We start from the raw sequence: 18,768 nt of genomic DNA on the forward strand, positions 1-18,768 counted from the left end.
CACATGCTGCATGCACCAGATGAATGCCTGCTGTGTCAGATTTATGCCAAATCTTGGCCAGAATTCTTTGCTACCTGGGTAAGTTGACTTCTAGTTGTTCATTTGGTGTCAGAAGTGGCTTAATATCAATGATCATGCCTTGATTTGTAATGATTTAGTTAGGACAGTAAGGTCTGACTATGCTTAGACAGAAGTCTTGCGACGGAACAGAAATAATGTCCAGTATAGAATATAAAGTCCTGCTGCAGTGGAGACAGAATGAATATTGTGTCTGACTCCATCATGAGCTTGGAGGACTGCATCCATACATCTCTGACTCAAATCACTGATTAATAAAGTCATCTGGAATGGCAAAGAAAGCTCTTGCAGGACTCCCAGAGTTCATCCAGATCCTTTGGATTCATCTTCAATGCCTCCTCCACTTTTCCTCAGTCATGCTCAATAATGTTCATGTCTAGTGACTGGGCTGGCCAATCCTGAAGCACCTTGACCTTCTTTGCTTTCAGGAGCTTTGATGTGGAGGCTGAAGTATGAGAAGTGCTCTATTGCTGGAGAATTTGCCCTCTCCTGTGGTTTGTAAAGTAATAGGCAGCCTGCCTTGATACCTCAGGCTGTAGATGTTGCAGATCTCTTGCATGCCCCCATACTGAATGTAACCCTAAACCATGATTTCTCCTTCACCAAACTTGACTGATTGCTATGAGAATCTTGGGTCCATGCGGGTTCCAGTAGGTCTTCTGCAAATAGTAGTCAAGTTATTATTTATTTGAAGTTATCTCTTACAACTGGGATCGACGAGAAGACTTTTCTCAGGTAGTGTACTACTCGACTCGCAAACTATATAGTATGGAAGTATGCAAATTCGGATGCAGCCGAGTGTCGCACTAGGATGTTCACCAGTAGCGCACAGTATGTGGAAAATAACTGTTTTTAAAGTCGTCTAAACTGCTGATTTACTTTCTCAAACAGATTTCTGAAGTGAGTGTGTGTGTGTGTTTATGTTGTAAAAGCTCTTGTGCAACCAAGGAGAAGGAATGTGTCATGGACGGTTCATTTTTGACATACTCAAAGACGCTGCCAAGTATTGCGACACACAAGCTGTCAAACTGCATGTTTCAAAAAAGCCTTAAGAAGAAATAATCGTTATGTCTTTGAATTAATGCACACTCATTATGATGCAGTCTTTTTCTAATAACTCATAATCATGCATCTTGTCCCAAGCCTCTGATCGTTTATGTAACAGCAGTGTTCACGGCTGGTCTACAGGAACATCCTTCATTTCCATCCAGATCGTAACCATAAAACCACGCTCTCCTAAAGCTGCTTTCATCCCCTGAACTTTCTTTAGAGATGAAGAGGGAGGGAGTGGGTGTGTCATCGGGAGACGGGGCTTACCTTAAACAGCCCCGCCTTCTGGCATTTAAACACCACACCCATCTCGCTCTCCATAGCTGAGATTGTTCTGCACAGCATCTGAGATCTGCTCATCAGCAAGGTATTTGAAAACCTTTATATTCATTTGTTCATCTCCTGAATGATTTCTATAGTACTTCTACTAATACTAAAAGTTTAATAAGGCAAAAATATTACAAAAACTGTTTATTTTTATTAAGCTAAACTCTTAGGAGTGACACTAAGACTACTTGTCTTTTAAAAAAGGAGCAGAGGATTCTTTTCAAACTTCTTAAACTAATAGAAAACCCGAGCCTGAGGGTGTAAGAGGAGGATAAATGAGTCTCACATGCTTTAGAGATTTTTCCCAGCGTTCTCCCTTAAGGGTGTGCCTGTTTGCTTAGCTTTTCACCAGATGCTGGTTTTGTAAAATTGCTGTTTACTGCTGCTGTTTGTGTTTAACTGCATAGCAACTGCAGTGAATCATGAGCTATTCTTTATAAAAAGCTCCACTTGGCTTTTTTTGTTTCTTTTTGGCAGGGGCTTCTTCAATTTTCGGTTGCTCCTGAAAGTTGGCAAAACTTTTAGACAAATTTTAAAAATGAAGTTTTATAGTATTTTGGCATTTTAATGAGGAAAAAAATTATATTTTATATGAACAAAGATTTAAAAAATGAAGTTTTATAGTATTGTGGCATTTTAATGAGGAAAAAAATGATTATTTTATAAGAAAAAAAAGATTTAAAAAAAGAAGTTTTATAGTATTTTGGCATTTTAATGAGGAAAAAAATAATATTTTATATGAACAAAGATTTAAAAAATGAAGTTTTATAGTATTTTGGCATTTTAATGAGGAAAAAAATAATATTTTATATGAACAAAGATTTAAAAAATGAAGTTTTATAGTATTTTGGCATTTTAATGAGAAAAAAGACTTTTATATGACTAAAAAAGCATGTGATTTAAGCAATTTAATGTTATAACATTAATAATAATATGAAAAGAATCTATATGTGTCTTCATTTAAAGTGTTTTATATCACTTCTCTGACTGTGTTAGCCTGGATGAGGTGACTAAGAGTTTGAGAAGCTTTTAGTTCTGCATTACGTAACTCTGCAGATCATGTGACGGAGCCTTATAAGACTGAGTTGCATTCACCATAACTATTGAAGTTCCAGAAACCCAATGTAAATGAGTCGGGGATTTGATTTCCAGCATGACAGATATGAGGGATATCAAGCAAACTCTGATGGAAATTAATGGGTTTGTGTTTGCTCCACAGGAAGTCCAGGATGGCTTTGGTCTCTGAATTCTTAGGGCAGCTCACCCTCGAACTGGGCGGAGTAAGTGCTCGTATCAATATTGAGGATTAAATTAAAGGTTTACAACAACAATATTTTATTATTCTCACAAAAGAAATTTAATTGTTACTGTATATTAACCCTATATAGGACACTCATTCACTGTAAAACCCAAAAAGTTAAGGCAACTTAAACCATTTGAGTTCAAAAAGTAATCCTAATGAGTACTGTCAACATAATCAATTTGAGTAAATGAAGCAATTTGAGCATGTTAAAACCCAATAAATGAAGAGAACTTAAATCAACGGAGTACTGTAAAACTTATTAAGTTTAATATTTAATATTCTCACAAAAGAAATTAAACTGTTACTGTATATTAATCCTTTATAGAACACTAATTCACTGTAAAACCCAAAAGGTTAAGGTAACTCAAACCGTTTGAGTAAATGAAGCAATTTGAGCACAGTAAAGCCCAATAAATGAAGAGAATTCAAATCAAGTGAGTACTGTAAAACCCAATACGTTAAGGTAACTCAAACGGTTTGAGGAAACCGAATGCTACAAACCATTTGAGTAAAAAAAAACTAATCTATATTAGTACTGTGAACTTACTCCATTTAAGTTGAATTAATGAGGAATTTAATGAACTCATTACCTTCAACACAGAGTTTAAAACTCTTTACAATTGAGTAGAATTAGCTTTCAGTCAATTTTGAGTTAACTACACTTATTTCATGTGATAAAGTTGGCTGATGGGTTTTACAGTGTTAAAATAATTATCGGGATTTTATGAATTAAGAAAGAATGAATGTTTTATATATATTTTTAATATTCAAATTTTAAGTAATTTTTTTAAATATATATTTATAATTTTAGAATAATACTATAATTAAAATATAGATTATAGAGGTAGATATGTAAATAAAATATTAAATCAATACAATTTGTGTATTGAAATAATTAAAATAATAAATAAATTTAAATTAAATATTCTTTTATTCTACTAAAAGTCTATTTTTAATTATATATATATATATATATATATATATATATATATATATATATATATATATATATATATATATATAATTTTTATTATATATAATTTTTATTATATATAATATATATATATATCTAATATATATCTTTTTTTAAATATTTCCCAAATTATGTTTAACTGAGCAAGGAAATTTTCACAGTATGTCTTATAATATTTTTTCTTCTGGAGAAAGCCTTTTTTGTTTTATTTCGGCTAGAATAAAAGCAGTTTTTAATTTTTTTTAAAAGCCATTTTAAGGACAAAATTATTAGCCCCTTTAAGCTATATTTTTTTCCAATAGTCTACAGAACAAACAAGTTATACAATAACTTGCCTAATTCCCCCAATGCTTAGTTAATCTAAGCTAATCTAATTAACCTAGTTAAGCCTTTAATTGAAAAATATCTAGAAAAATATTATTTACTGTCCTCATGGAAAAGATAAAATAAATCATTTATTAGAAATGAGTTATTAAAACTATTATGTTTAGAAATGTGTTGAAAACATCTAAACAGGGTGGTGAATAATTCAGGGGTGGTAATAATTCCAACCTCAACTATATATATATATATATATATATATATATATATATATATATATATATATATATATATATATATATATATATATATATATATATATATATTAAATAAAACTATTCAATTATAATTTATTAAATATTTAAAAATATAATCTAAACAAAATTCCTATTGCAACTACATTATATGCATAATCAAAACTAATTAAATGTATTCATAATAATGTGAATGTGTGTTCAAAATATCTAGCTATATAAAATTAAATATATATAAAACAAATGTGTGCTTCGTGAATTTACTGTATTTTTCCTCATTGTTTGGCTGTAGGGAGAGCCCACCTACCCTACTGTTGTTCCAGAGGCCAACTTTGATCCAGACAAAGATGCTGCCAGGATTGAGACCGCTATCAAAACTAAAGGTGAGAGACAGAGACGCACCATGATGATGATGAGACATTACACAAACGGTACACGGTACAGAGTTGTAGTGGGCTTTGTGGGCTGAAGCCTTGATGAAGTATAAACAGGCCACAGTGGCAGAAGTGAGTCACTCGTCCTGTCTGGAAGAGAACCAACCGCATGAGGAACATTTCCAGACCAACGCCTGATTGCAGGAACCACAGTCCTGCCCTTCATTCTGCTAAAGAAACTCCAAATAATGTCCTGAGGGAGGAAACAGATGCAGAAATTTATAGAACAATACATTCGATTATTACATTTAATGACTTTGTTAGTCATTAATAAATGACTATTTAATAGTCATTTATTGATTTATTGGTCTGAACATCAATAGACTTAAAATATTAAAAGTTTTATGAGTGCTATTATATTACAGTTTTGATAAATAAACATGGCTGTTTGTTTTAGGGGTGGATGAGCAAACCATAATTGACATCCTCACCAAACGGACATACAACCAGCGGCGGGAGATTGCTTTTGCATATGAGAGAAGAGCCAAGAAGGTCAGTCTGTTAACAACTGCACTCATCAAATACTAGTTACTCATTAGATACTGGAACTAATTATCAAATACGAGTATTTATTCATGAGATACTGGAACTATTTCAACAACATCTAATACTCATTCAGTAGATACTGGAACTAATTCATCAACATTTAGTACTCATTCATTAGATACTGGAACTAATTTATCAAATACTAGAACTCATTCATTAGATACTGGAACTAATTTATCAAATACTAGAACTCATTCATTAGATACTGGAACTAATTTATCAAATACTAGAACTCATTCATTAGATACTGGAACTAATTTATCAAATACTAGAACTCATTCATTAGATACTGGAACTAATTTATCAAATACTAGAATTTATTCCTTAGATACTGGAACTAATTTATCAAATACTAGAACTCATTCATTAGATACTGGAACTAATTTATCAAATACTAGAACTCATTCATTAGATACTGGAACTAATTTATCAAATACTAGAACTCATTCATTAGATACTAGAACTAATTTATCAAATACTAGAACTCATTCATTAGATACTGGAACTAATTTATCAAATACTAGAACTCATTCATTAGATACTGGAACTAATTTATCAAATACTAGAATTTATTCCTTAGATACTGGAACTAATTTATCAAATACTAGAATTTATTCATTAGATACTGGAACTAATTTATCAAATACTAGAACTCTTTCATTAGATACTGGAACTAATTTATCAAATACTAGAATTTATTCATTAGATACTGGAACTAATTTATCAAATACTAGAATTTATTCATTAGATACTGGAACTAATTTATCAAATACTAGAATTTATTCATTAGATACTGGAACTAATTTATCAAATACTAGAACTCATTCATTAGATACTGGAACTAATTTATCAAATACTAGAACTCATTCATTAGAAACTGGAACTAATTTATCAAATACTAGAACTCATTCATTGGATACTGGAACTAATTTATCAAATACTAGAATTTATTCATTAGATACTGGAACTAATTTATCAAATACTAGAACTCATTCATTAGATACTGGAACTAATTTATCAAATACTAGAACTCATTCATTAGATACTGGAACTAATTTATCAAATACTAGAACTCATTCATTGGATACTGGAACTAATTTATCAAATACTAGAACTCATTCATTAGACACTGGAACTAATTTATCAAATACTAGAACTCATTCATTAGATACTGGAACTAATTTATCAAATACTAGTACGCATTTTGAGAGATTAAATGTTGAAACAGCTTGCCAGAATTCAAAGCATTTGTGTTTGTAAATGCCAAGTTCTGTTTTTTGAAACTGTTCTCCTTCATTTTGCCTGTTTAGGATATGATCTCAGCCCTGAAGGGGGCGCTGTCTGGCTCACTGGAAACAGTCATCCTGGGCCTCATGAAGAGCACTGCGCAGTACGACGCCTCAGAAATCAAAGCCTCCATCAAGGTGAACTAAACCTTCAACACGGTTTTTTTTTTTTTTTGTTGTTGTTGTTTGTTAGATACTGCTACTATATCATGTACTGGTATTAGTTCATTAGCAGCTGTTACTTTTCAGATAGTGGTACTAACTAGTACTCATTCATCAGATTCTAGCACTCATTCACTGGATACTGGTACTTACTACAATTTATTCTCTAGATACTGGCACTTTCTAGTACTCTACCATTAGGTATTAGCACTTTGTAGAACTCTATCATTAGGTACTGGTACTTACTAGTACTTATTTATTAGGAACTGCTATTTATTCATCAGTTCCTTGTTCTTACTCAACAGATATTGGTACTTCCTAGTACTCGATTATTAGGTACTGGTACTCGCTAGTACTCATTCATTAGACACTGGTACTTACTCAACAGATACTGCTATTCACTAGTCCCAAGTCATCAGATTCAAGTACTCATTCATTAGATACTGGTACTTACTAGTACTTGATCATTTGGTACTGGTACTAACTAGTACTCATTCATTAGGAACTGAACCAATTCATCAAATACTACTAAACAGATATTGATACTTACTAGTACTCGAACAAAAGCCACTGGCACTTACTAGTTCTCAATCATCAGATTCTAGTACTAAGTTGTTAGATACTATTACCTTCTCAACAGACAGTGCTACTCACTAGTATTCATTTATCAGATTCTAGCACTCTACTGGATACTGGTACTTGCTACAACTTATTCACAAGATGCATGCACTTTCCAGTACTCTACCATTAGGTATTAGCACTTTGTAGAACTCTATCATTAGGTACTGGTACTTACTAGTACTGCTATTTATTCATCAGTTCCTTGTTCTTACTCAACAGATATTGGTACTTCCTAGTACTCGATTATTAGGTACTGGTACTCGCTAGTACTCATTCATTAGACACTGGTACTTACTCAACAGATACTGCTATTCACTAGTCCTAAGTCATCAGATTCAAGTACTCATTCATTAGATACTGGTACTTACTAGTACTCATTCATTAGGAACTGAACCAATTCATCAAATACTACTAAACAGATATTGATACTTACTAGTACTCGAACAAAAGCCACTGGCACTTACTAGTTCTCAATCGTCAGATTCTAGTACTAAGTTATTAGATACTATTACCTTCTCAACAGACAGTGCTACTCACTAGTATTCATTTATCGGATTCTAGCACTCTACTGGATACTGGTACTTGCTACAACTTATTCACAAGATGCATGCACTTTCCAGTACTCTACCATTAGGTATTAGCACTTCGTAGTACTCTATCATTAGGTACTGGTACTTACTAGTACTCATTTTAGAAACTGGTACTCACTAGTACTCATTCATTAGACACTGGTACTTACTCAACAGATACTGCTATTCACTAGTACTAAGTCATCAGATTCAAGTACTCATTTATTAGGAACTGGTATTTCTTCATCAGATCCTAGTTCTTACTCAACAGATATACTCACTAGAACTCATGCAATAGAACTGGTGCTTACTAGTACTTAATCATAACATTCTAGTCCTCATGCATCAAATACTGGTACTTATTCATCAAATACTTGTACTCCTTTGATAAATACTAGTAGTTATTCCTCTAGTATTCATCCATGGTTTGTTATCAAGATGATCATCAAGTTTCTCAAACGCACATTATCTGTGTGTTTTCAGGGTCTTGGAACAGACGAAGAGTCTCTGATTGAGATCCTCTGCTCTCGAAGCAATGCTGAGATCATGGAGATCAAGAAAGTCTACAGGGAATGTGAGTATGGCAGTGTTTAAATGCACTTATTAAGGGGTTTGTACCTGAGATATAACCGTGTGTTTCATCACAGTGTTCAAGAAGGAATTGGAGAAGGATGTGGCTGGAGATACTTCAGGGGACTTTGCCAAACTCCTGCTTGCTCTTGTTGAGGTCAGTTAGCATTTTTGCACACTTTAACTAGTATAACCATTAAGAAGTGAACTAAGATGCTAATCATTTTTTGCTTATCATTTGTAACTTCTCAGGCCAAAAGAGAGCAGTCTAGCTCCGTTATTGACTACCAGAGAATTGATGAAGATGCCAGAGTAAGTCCTTGAGATTTAATTCTCTTTAGGTCTGGTGGCCAATACTCATTACCTGCACATTTAACCAGTAAGAGAGTGAAGGTTTAATTAGCAGAATAATAGCACAGTTATGCTTAAAATATCAACAACATTATGGGTGACATATCAGAGTTCAAAAGAGGACAAATTGTTGGCGCGCATCTCACTGGCGCAATCTCACCAACTGTGGACGCAAGAGGAAGCTGTCTGAAAGAGATGTCTTGGTGCCAAACTGGATTGTTTACAAACGGCACCTTGCTTTGGAACCTAGACCTATTGGGGCTTCAGGTCAACTTAGAAATGAGCAAGCTCGCCCACGTGCAGAGCATCTCTTTCTTGGGTTGGAGCTGGACTCGATTACCATGACGGTAATCTTAGCTGATGCTGACCTGTCTGAGAGAGACTGACAAAGAAACTGTCCTGTTTCCACCATAACTGTTCATTGGGAGCACCAGAGGGTGAATATACATGGCCGGGCTGCTACAGCCAAACCTTTGGTCACTTGTGCCAATGCCAAACGTTGCATTTAAGAGTGCCAACAGTAAAAACCTTGGGTTGTGGACAGTGTGAAACAAGTATGTTCTCTGATGAGTCCACCTGCACCTGTCTTTCCCACATCTGGGAGAATTACAGTGTGGGGAATCCCTAAAGAAGCGTACCCATCTGACTGTTGCATGCCCAGAGTGAAGCATGGGGGTGGACTAGTGATGTTTGGGCTATAATATCATGGCATTCCCTCGGCCCAATCCTTGTTCTAGATGGATGCATTACTGCCAAGGACTCATTCTGGAGGACCATGGCATGTGCACCCAATGGTTCAAACCATGTATCCTGAAGGTAGTGTCCTGTATCAGGATAATAATGCACACAGTAAGACTGGTGACAGAGTGGTTTGATGAACTTGAAAGTGAAGTTGAACATCTCCCATGGCCTACACAGTCATCAGATCTACATATTATTGAGCCACTTTGGGATGTTTTAGAAGAGCGAGTCAGGAAACGTTTTCCACTTCCAGCCTCCCTTAATGAACTGGCCACTATTCTGCAAGGCGAATAGCTCAAAAACCCTCTGGCCACTCTGCAGGACTTTTATTTATAATTACCAAGACTGTATTGATGCTGATTGGCCAAAAAAGGACACCCTACAGCCTACACTATACTAATGAATTACTGTGGTCTAAAACCTGGTGTTTCAGTTTCATTGCATTTCACTGTCCAACCTCTGTATAAATATACAAATATAATTCAACATTTCTATGTTTTAAGTATTTTTATATTAATTATATTATATTATATTATATTATATTATATTATATTATATTATATTATATTAAACTATCTTATATATTTTAAATTTCCTGTAAAGGCCCTGTATGACGCTGGAGTCAAGCGAAAAGGCACAGATGTGAAGTGCTGGATCTCCATCATGTCAGAGAGAAGCGTTCCTCACCTCCAGAAAGGTTCGAGGTCCTCCTTTCACCTCCGTCCATCTAATAAAACAGAGGCTGGTGTACAGTTAATGTGGATTTTGTGTTTTCCTTCCCAGTGTTTGACAGATACAAGAGCTACAGCCCGTATGACATGCAGGAGAGCATTCGCAAAGAGGTCAAAGGAGATCTAGAGAAGTCCTTCCTGACCCTCGGTGAGAGCCTTCATCTACAAACACCCCATACAACTGACTTCTGATATCATCTTCTGTTAAAACTGAAAGTTAACATTAGCTATACCAAGGCATATGTGTTAGTCTTTAGACCTACACATTGTTTTAGAACATCATTAACATGTTTTAGCATGTTGCTAGCATGTTTTCATGCATTGCTAGTATGCTTTAGAGGGCTAACATGTTACTTATTTAGGCACGTCACAACTCACTAGCATATTTTTGCTATTTTGGTGATGTTTTAGCACATTGCTAGCATATATTTTCACATTGGTAATATCTGCATGTTTTTTTAACACATTGCTAGCATGATTTAATTTATTGCTACCATATACAAGCTTGTTGCTGGCATGTTTTATCATGTCGCTAACATGTTTTAGCATGTTGGTTAAATCAATGTTGTTAATATGTTTTAGCGCATGTTAAAGATTGTTTAGCAGGTTAATACCATCAAGTACATTAATGACATGTTTTGTTGCCGGCATGTTTGAAAAATGTTTAGAGCATTGATAACCTGTTGTTAGCATATTTTGGAATGTTTTGCTAAGTTGCTAGTATGTAGGTTACATGTTAGCATCTTTAAACACTCTGACAGCATGTTTAGAGCATTGATGACCTGGCGTTAACATTTTTTTGTGTGTGTTTTAGCACACTTTTTGCCTGTTAAACTCACGTTGCTAACATGTTTTAGTATAAACTGCTAAAAGGTATAAGTTTTAACATTGCTGTTCTGATTGAACACATTGTTAACATGTTTTAGAACATTGATAACCTGGTGTATGTTTAGAAACATTTTTAAATGACATTTTTGTTAATAATATGTTGCTATAAGTTTTAAAACATTGGTGTTAGCACAATGCTGGACTGAGTAAATACATTGCTAGCATGTTTTCATGCATTGATAGTATGCTTTACAGTGCTAACATGTTACTTATTTAGGCACGTCACAACTTAATAGCATATTTTTGTGATGAATGAGCACATTGCTAGCATATATTTTCACATTGGTAATATTTGCATGTTTTTTTTCAACACATTGCTAGTATGATTTAATTTATTATCATGTTAGCATGTTTTATCATATTGCTAACATGTTTTTGCATGTTGGTTGAATAAATGTAGTTGACATGTTTTAGTGCACTTTAACAGGTTAGTACCCTCACCACATTATTAGCATGTTTTGTTGCCAGCATGTTTGAAAACATGTTTAGAGCATTAATAACCTGTTGTTAGCATATTTTAGAAAGTTGCTAGTATAACATGTTAGAATCTTTAAACATGCTGACAGCAAGTTTAGAGCATTGATGACCTGGCGTTAATGTGTTTTAGCACACTTTTTGCCTGTTAAACACAAATTGCTAACATGTTTTAGTATACACTGCTAAAAGGTAACCATATACACGTATGTTGTTAGCATGTTTTATCATGTCGCTAACATGTTTTAGCATGATAGTTGAATCAATGTTGTCAACATGTTTAAGCGCATGTTACAGTATGTTTAGCAGGTTAATACCATCAAACACATGAATAACGGTTTGCTGCAAGCATGTTTAAACAGCATATTTAGAGCAATGATACCTGTTGTTAGCATGTTTTAGTTTTTGCCAAGTTGCTAGTATGTGGATAACAGCATCTTTAAACACAATCACAGCATGTTTAGAGCATTGATGACCTGGGGTTAGCATTTTTCAGTGTGCTTTAGCACACTTTTGCCTGTTAAACACAAGTTGCTAACATGTTTTAGTATATACTGCTAAACGTTTAAGCTTTAACATTGCTGTTCTGATTGAACACGTAGTTAACATGTTTAAGAACATTGATAACCTGTTATATGTTTAGAAACATTTTTAAATCACATTTTTGTTAATATGTTGCTACATGTTTGAAAGCATTGCTAATTGGTTAGCGTATATTTTCACATCGGTAATATCTTTATCGGATACTTTTCAACACATTGCTAGCATGATTTGATTTATTGCTACCATATACAAGCATGTTGTTTGCATGTTTTATCATGTCACAAACATGTTTTAGCATGTTGGTTGAATAAATCTAGTTGACATGTTTTTAGTGCACTTTAGCAGGTTAATACCATCAAACACATTAATAACATGTTTTGTTGCCAGCATGTTTGAACAGCATGTTTAGAGCACCGATACCTGTTGTTTGTATGTTTTAGTTTTACCAAGTTGCTAGTATGTAGGTAACGTTAGCATCTTTAAACACATTCAGAGCATGTTTAGAGCATTGATGACCTGGCGTTAGCATTTTTTTGCCTGCTAAACACAAGTTGCTAACATGTTTTAGTATATACTGCTAAAAGTATAGGTTTTAACATTGCTGTTTTGATTGAGCACGTTGTTGACATGTTTTAGAACATTGATAACCTGGAGTTTGCACATTTTATAATTTACTTATGTTTAGAAACATTTTTGTTAATTGCTAATTGCAACATAATTGTTGTTGCTAATTGGTGCTAGCACATTGCCGGATTGATTAAATGCATTGTTAGCATGTTTGAAGCATGTTGCTAACATGTTTTAACTTAGCTAGCATGTTTCGCGCAGTTCTTTGTAGTTTGTAAACATCATTTATTAAAACATCATTAATAAAAATAGTTTGAAATGTATATTAATATATTAATTTTATATATAATGTTCATTGCAGTTGTGTTTACAGTCACTTTCAAAATAAAAGTACTTATTTCTTTTTGGGAGAGTACATTACGTGACCACACTAGTCAAAGACTTTGACAATAAACCAGTACAGTCTTTAAAAACAGCTTTAAGGTTAATTTAGAATCAAATCCAGTCTTTTTTTATGAGTAAGAAAGGCACTATTTTCCCAGCAGCTGATTCTAGTCTCCACATTTTCTCTTCCTCAGTTCAGTGCTTTGAAAACAAACAGCTGTATTTCGCCAGCAGACTGCAAGACGCCATGAAGGTAGAATAAGTTCTTCCGCTAACACCTTTATATGCGTTCCTGTGATTGGAAGAAAGTATTAAGCGGCTCATCTGTAATATATCTGCTGATGTTTCAGATGTCTTGCAGTTGAATTACATCAGGCATCTTGCTGCTCTTTTAATGTTAGCGGTTTGTGTCTTTCAGAGCAAAGGAGCGAAGGAGAAGGTGCTGACCCGGATCATGGTGTCCCGGTGTGAGGTGGACCTCAAGAAGATCAGACAAGAGTTCAAACAGCACTTTGGGAAGTCTCTGCACCAGACCATTGCTGTACGTCCCCTTAAATTATTGCTTTATAATAATTATATGCTAAGGTGAAAAACTGATCCAGTGGAAACCTCTACCAATAAATTTAAGGAGCTTCATTGTTTTTGTAAACAATTCATGATGTTTGACCACTGCATTTGCACATAACACATATTTTTCACAGATTTATTTCACACTATAGTAGGCTATGTGGCTCCAAGGCCATTGACAGGCATTAGCTATAGCATTCTGGTGGATCGATAAAGTGATGTGCTATCATGTTTCCTGCATGTTTTAGAACATTGTTAGCTTCTCACTAGCATAATTTAGCACAATGCCTGTGTGTTTTAGCATGTCGCATTATGCTACCATGCTTTAAAACTTGGTATGCTTTATTAGGTTGCTAGCAAGTTTAGCACATGATTTACCACATTGCTACTATGCTTAAACTTTGTTAGCATGTATTGTTTTGTCTATGTTGCTAACAAGTTTAAAGCATGGTCCAGCTTATTGCTATTATGTTTTAGCATGAATTACTACATCACTTATGAGTTTATAAAATGTATTAGCATTTTGATTCAAAAGATTGTTTATCAAAGTATCTGCTATAAAACTTACTAAACTTATAAATACTAGCATATACTTGCCATATTATTGCACATTGTTAGCATGATTCAACACTTTAGCATTTTAAAATTTACCTTTTTATAATGCTACTGGCAAATTTGAGTACATTGTTGGAATGTTCAACATGTTACAGCAGGTTGCTTCCATTTTTAAACTGTATTAGCATGTTTTAGCTACATTGCTATTAGGTTTAAAGCATGTTTTACCTTTTCCCTGCTGAAAAATCCAGCTTAAACCAGCCTAAGCTGGTTGGCTGGTTTTAGCTGGTTGACCAGGCTGGTTTTAGAGGGGCTTTGGCCATTTCCAGGCTGGTTTCCAGCCATTTCCAGCCTGGTCTTAGCTGGTCAGGTTGGGAGATGACCAGATAAAACCAGCTTGACCAGCCTAGCCAGGCTGGGAGCCCAGCCAAAATTGTTAGCATGTTTATTTCATGTTGAGGCTTGTTGCTATTATGTTTTAAGCAACTATAACATATTATTGCACACTGCTAGCACATTTTAGCAACCAAGATGTTTAACATATTGCTAATATTTAGCAATTGCTAGCATGATTTAACATTTTAGCATGTCTAGCACATTATTATAATGTTACTAGCATATTGGAGTAAATTGTTAGCATGTTTAAGCTTGCTGCTATCATGCTTTAGAATATTTCGAACACTTGAATATGTTTTAGAGCTTTTACAGCATGTTGTCAACAGTGAAATGTCAAAAGCTAGGTGTAGAATGATGCTAATAACAGTGTGATTAGCCTTCATACAGTATGTGCTGTTGTGTGTTTGATTTTATTCAGGAGCACACAAAGGGAGATTACCAGCGGGCCCTGCTGAGCCTGTGCAATGGAGACGACTGAGGATTGGAGGAGAACTGGAGCTCTGAGGTCCAGATGGAGATCTCCATATACTCTCTACCCTGCTGCAGCTTTAGAGACCGTAAACACGCACTCGCTTAGACTGGAAACAAACATGTGTTCTCCATTAAGAATCATTGAACTACGTCAAATCTAAATGTGCCACGTTTGGTTTCACACCCCTTTAAAAAGAAAGTCTCAGTAGAAGAACGTGAATCAGCAGTAAGGGAGCTGATATTGGTGCTTTTTGAAGTTATTGCAGAATGAAATTACATGATTGTAGTTTTTCTGAGCAGAAATTTGTACTTTAAGCCTAATGTTGAAATAAAAACATGCACAGTTAAGTTCTGTCTGACCCTCTTTTTCATATTTTTTTTTCTTTGTGGGGGAGTTTGTTGCTGCCACTGTATAATAATAATAATTATAATACATATAATAATACATATAATAATAATAATTATTATTATAATACATATAATAATACATATAATAATAATAATTATAATACATATAATAATACATATAATAATACATATAATAATAATAATAATAATACATATAATAATTATTATTATTATATGTATTATTATATGTATTATAATTATTATTATATGTATTATTATATGTATTATAATAATTATTATTATTATATGTATTATTATAATACATATAATAATACATATAATAATAATAATTATAATACATATAATAATAATAATTATTATAATACATATAATAATACATATAATAATAATTATAATACATATAATAATACATATAACAATACATATAATAATAATAATAATAATCTTTTTCTTTTATGTTTATGTCCCATAATTTTTTTAAATTAATTTATTTGCAGGTTTATAGGCTGCCTTGCAATTCTGAGTTTATTTACATCTATATATTATATATACATGTATGTATACATTTACAGTTGAAACCAGAAGTTTACATTCACTGTTTAAAAAGGCACATAACCATTTAAAAAGTCAGATGTTAATGTGACTAAACTTTTTCTCTTTTAGGTAAGTGAGGATTATCAAGTTTGTTTCTGTTCTGCTTAATAGCAGAATATTGAGAGATATATTGTTTGGAGAAATTGTTATAACTTTTCTTGAAAGTCAAGTTTACACACAATAAGATTATTCTGCCTCTGAAAGCGCTCAGATGATGATGTCAAGGTTTTGGGAGTTTCTGATTGACTAATTGACAACATTTGAGTTAACTGGAGGCACAACTGTAGAATAGTATTGAAGGAAAACCTCAAACACACACTGCTTCCTTGTGTGACGACATGGGAAAATCAACAAGCCAGAATCAACAAGAAAGCCAGATTACAATTTGTTAAATGACACTTGGGAAAAGACTCATTTCTGGAGGCATGTCCTGTGCTCTGATGGAGCTAAGATTGAACTGTTTGGCCATAATGAGCAGTGTTACATTTGGAGGACAAAGGGGAAAACTTACAAGCCTAGGAACACCATCCCAACTGTGAAGTATGGGGGCGGCAGCATCATGTTGTGGGGCTGTTTTGCAGCAGGAGGGACTGGTCCACTTCACAGCATAGATGGCATCATGAAGAAAGAACATTATGTAGAAATACTGAAGCAACATCTCAAGACATCAGCCAGGAAATTAAAACTTGGCCACAAATGGGTCTTCCAAACAAACCATGACTCTAAGCATACTGCCAAATTAGTTCAAATGTGCTTTAAGCACAACAGAGTGAATGTTTTGGAGTGGCCATCACAAAGCCCTGAGCTCAATCCTATAGAAAATTTGTGGGCAGAGTTGAAAAAGCTTGTGCGAGCAAGACAGCCTACAAATCTGTCTCAGTTACACCAATTCTGTCAGGAGGAATGGGCCAAAATTCCTGCAAACTATTGTGAGAAGCTTGTGGAAGGAGACCCAAAACATTTGACTGAAGTTAAACAGTTTAAAAGCAAAGCTAAAAAAATACCAAGGAAATGTCTGTAAACTTTTGACTGTATAGAAATTATTAAAAACTCTCATTATTCCGGCATTTAGCAAATGCAAACCATTTAGGTAAATTCTATTGGACCTGAAATAGTAAACGTTTAGTATGATTTACCATCAGACATTTAAAAAAATGGTTATGTTCCTTTTTTAGAGTGTTTGTAAACTTCTGGTTTCAACTGTATATATCATCTTACATTAAACCTCTCACAGGTTAACATTCCTGCAGTGCGTGGCCGTGCTTAGGTCCGTCATTTTCAGGTTAAGATCAATCGTTTAAGCAATGAAGTTTTAAAAAATAAAAAGTATTGAAGAAAAGGAAGATGAGAAGGACAGGGGAGTTTGCCCTTGATGTTTTCATTTTTCCCCATATAAATGCGTCATGTTGTGAACTTGTTTTTTCCAAAGTTGATCTCATCAAAATAAAGCCACAAAATCGGCTCATTACACAAAGCACACCTCAGTGTTTGTTAAAAATGACATCTGGCAACATGCGAGTATCCGATGACCGATGACTCTGAGGTGGAGTTTGAACCTTCCCACTAAGGAATGCCTAATTGTTGTTGTTGTTGTTGTTGTTGTTTTTTTGTATTGTGGTTATTTGCACATTGTGTCAAAATGCTCTTTGTCTAGATCAGGGGTCACCAATCCTGGTCCTGGAGGGCCGGTGTCCCTGCAGGGCTTAGCTCCAACTTGCCTCAACACACCTGCCTGGATGTTTCAATTATACCTAGTAAGACATTGATAAGCTTGTACAGGTGTATTTGATTAGGGTTGGAGCTAAAATCTGCAGAACACCGGCCCTCTAGGAACAAGTTTGGTGAACACTGGTCTAGATAATATTTAAATACTCTTCATTTGACTCGTGACCGATAATTTTGCTCTAAGTGAAGTTTATTCATAAACTAATTTCGAGAGGATCACGTGCTTATGATTTATCACGGCTGGTCTCGAATTTGCTAATCAGTATCTTCCAATCATTTGAGACCTAAGCTACTATAAATAACCACAGTTTTCAATTCACTTTATCTTCGTTTGGAAGAAACCCCCCTCCTCCCCTATTCTCCTCTTTTACCTCTGACTGGGCGACGCGGCGGCCCAGTGGTTAGCACTGCGAGCCCCACAGCAAGAACACCGCCAGCCCTGGCCCCCCAGGACCGGTGGGTGTTTCTGTGAGGAGTTTGTATGTTCTCCCCGTGTCCATGTGGGTTTTCCCCGGGTGCTCCGGTTTCCTCCCACCATCCAAAGACATTCAATATACATAAAAACCAAGCATTTATCTAACCCTTGTGTTCCCTTAGCTGCAGCAGCAGGGGAGTTCTGAGATCCACCGAGCTCGGGCTCCCCTCTCGCTCTGCCAAACGAGAGGAAGCCCCGGACTCAAGGAGTCCTTGAGCTCGGGGCTCTCTCCCGGGACAGCATGCCAAACAAGCTTTTATAAATCATCAGCCAAGTGTGAACTCTTGAAATATAATAATTTTGAGGTCCTGGTATGATACTTTGACATATCTAATCTGGCAACACTGCCTATCGCACATGTCTCAGAGTCGAATAAATGAATCGTGCTGGGTTCAGATATTTTGCCTGAATGCATCGATGTCGATAGAGTACATCACCAAAAA

General features: G+C 34.7%; 1 protein-coding gene across 2 annotated transcripts; it reads left to right on the forward strand.

The window, feature by feature from the left end:
- Positions 1-1,447: 1,447 nt before the first annotated feature.
- On the forward strand, positions 1,448-15,510 carry anxa2a (annexin A2a). 2 transcript variants are annotated; one of them, XM_073941796.1, is made up of 13 exons: positions 1,448-1,495; positions 2,675-2,735; positions 4,599-4,689; positions 5,138-5,232; positions 6,597-7,205; positions 7,710-8,498; positions 8,572-8,651; positions 8,747-8,806; positions 10,190-10,283; positions 10,370-10,465; positions 13,368-13,426; positions 13,592-13,714; positions 15,110-15,507. In XM_073941796.1, the coding sequence occupies exons 6-13, from the start codon at positions 8,363-8,365 to the stop codon at positions 15,167-15,169; spliced, it is 708 nt and encodes a 235-aa protein (XP_073797897.1). In that variant the 5' UTR covers positions 1,448-1,495; positions 2,675-2,735; positions 4,599-4,689; positions 5,138-5,232; positions 6,597-7,205; positions 7,710-8,362; the 3' UTR covers positions 15,170-15,507.
- Positions 15,511-18,768: the final 3,258 nt, after the last annotated feature.

The sequence above is a fragment of the Danio rerio genome, chromosome 25 (genome assembly GCF_049306965.1).
Source record: "Danio rerio strain Tuebingen ecotype United States chromosome 25, GRCz12tu, whole genome shotgun sequence".
NCBI classification, from domain to species: domain Eukaryota; kingdom Metazoa; phylum Chordata; class Actinopteri; order Cypriniformes; family Danionidae; genus Danio; species Danio rerio.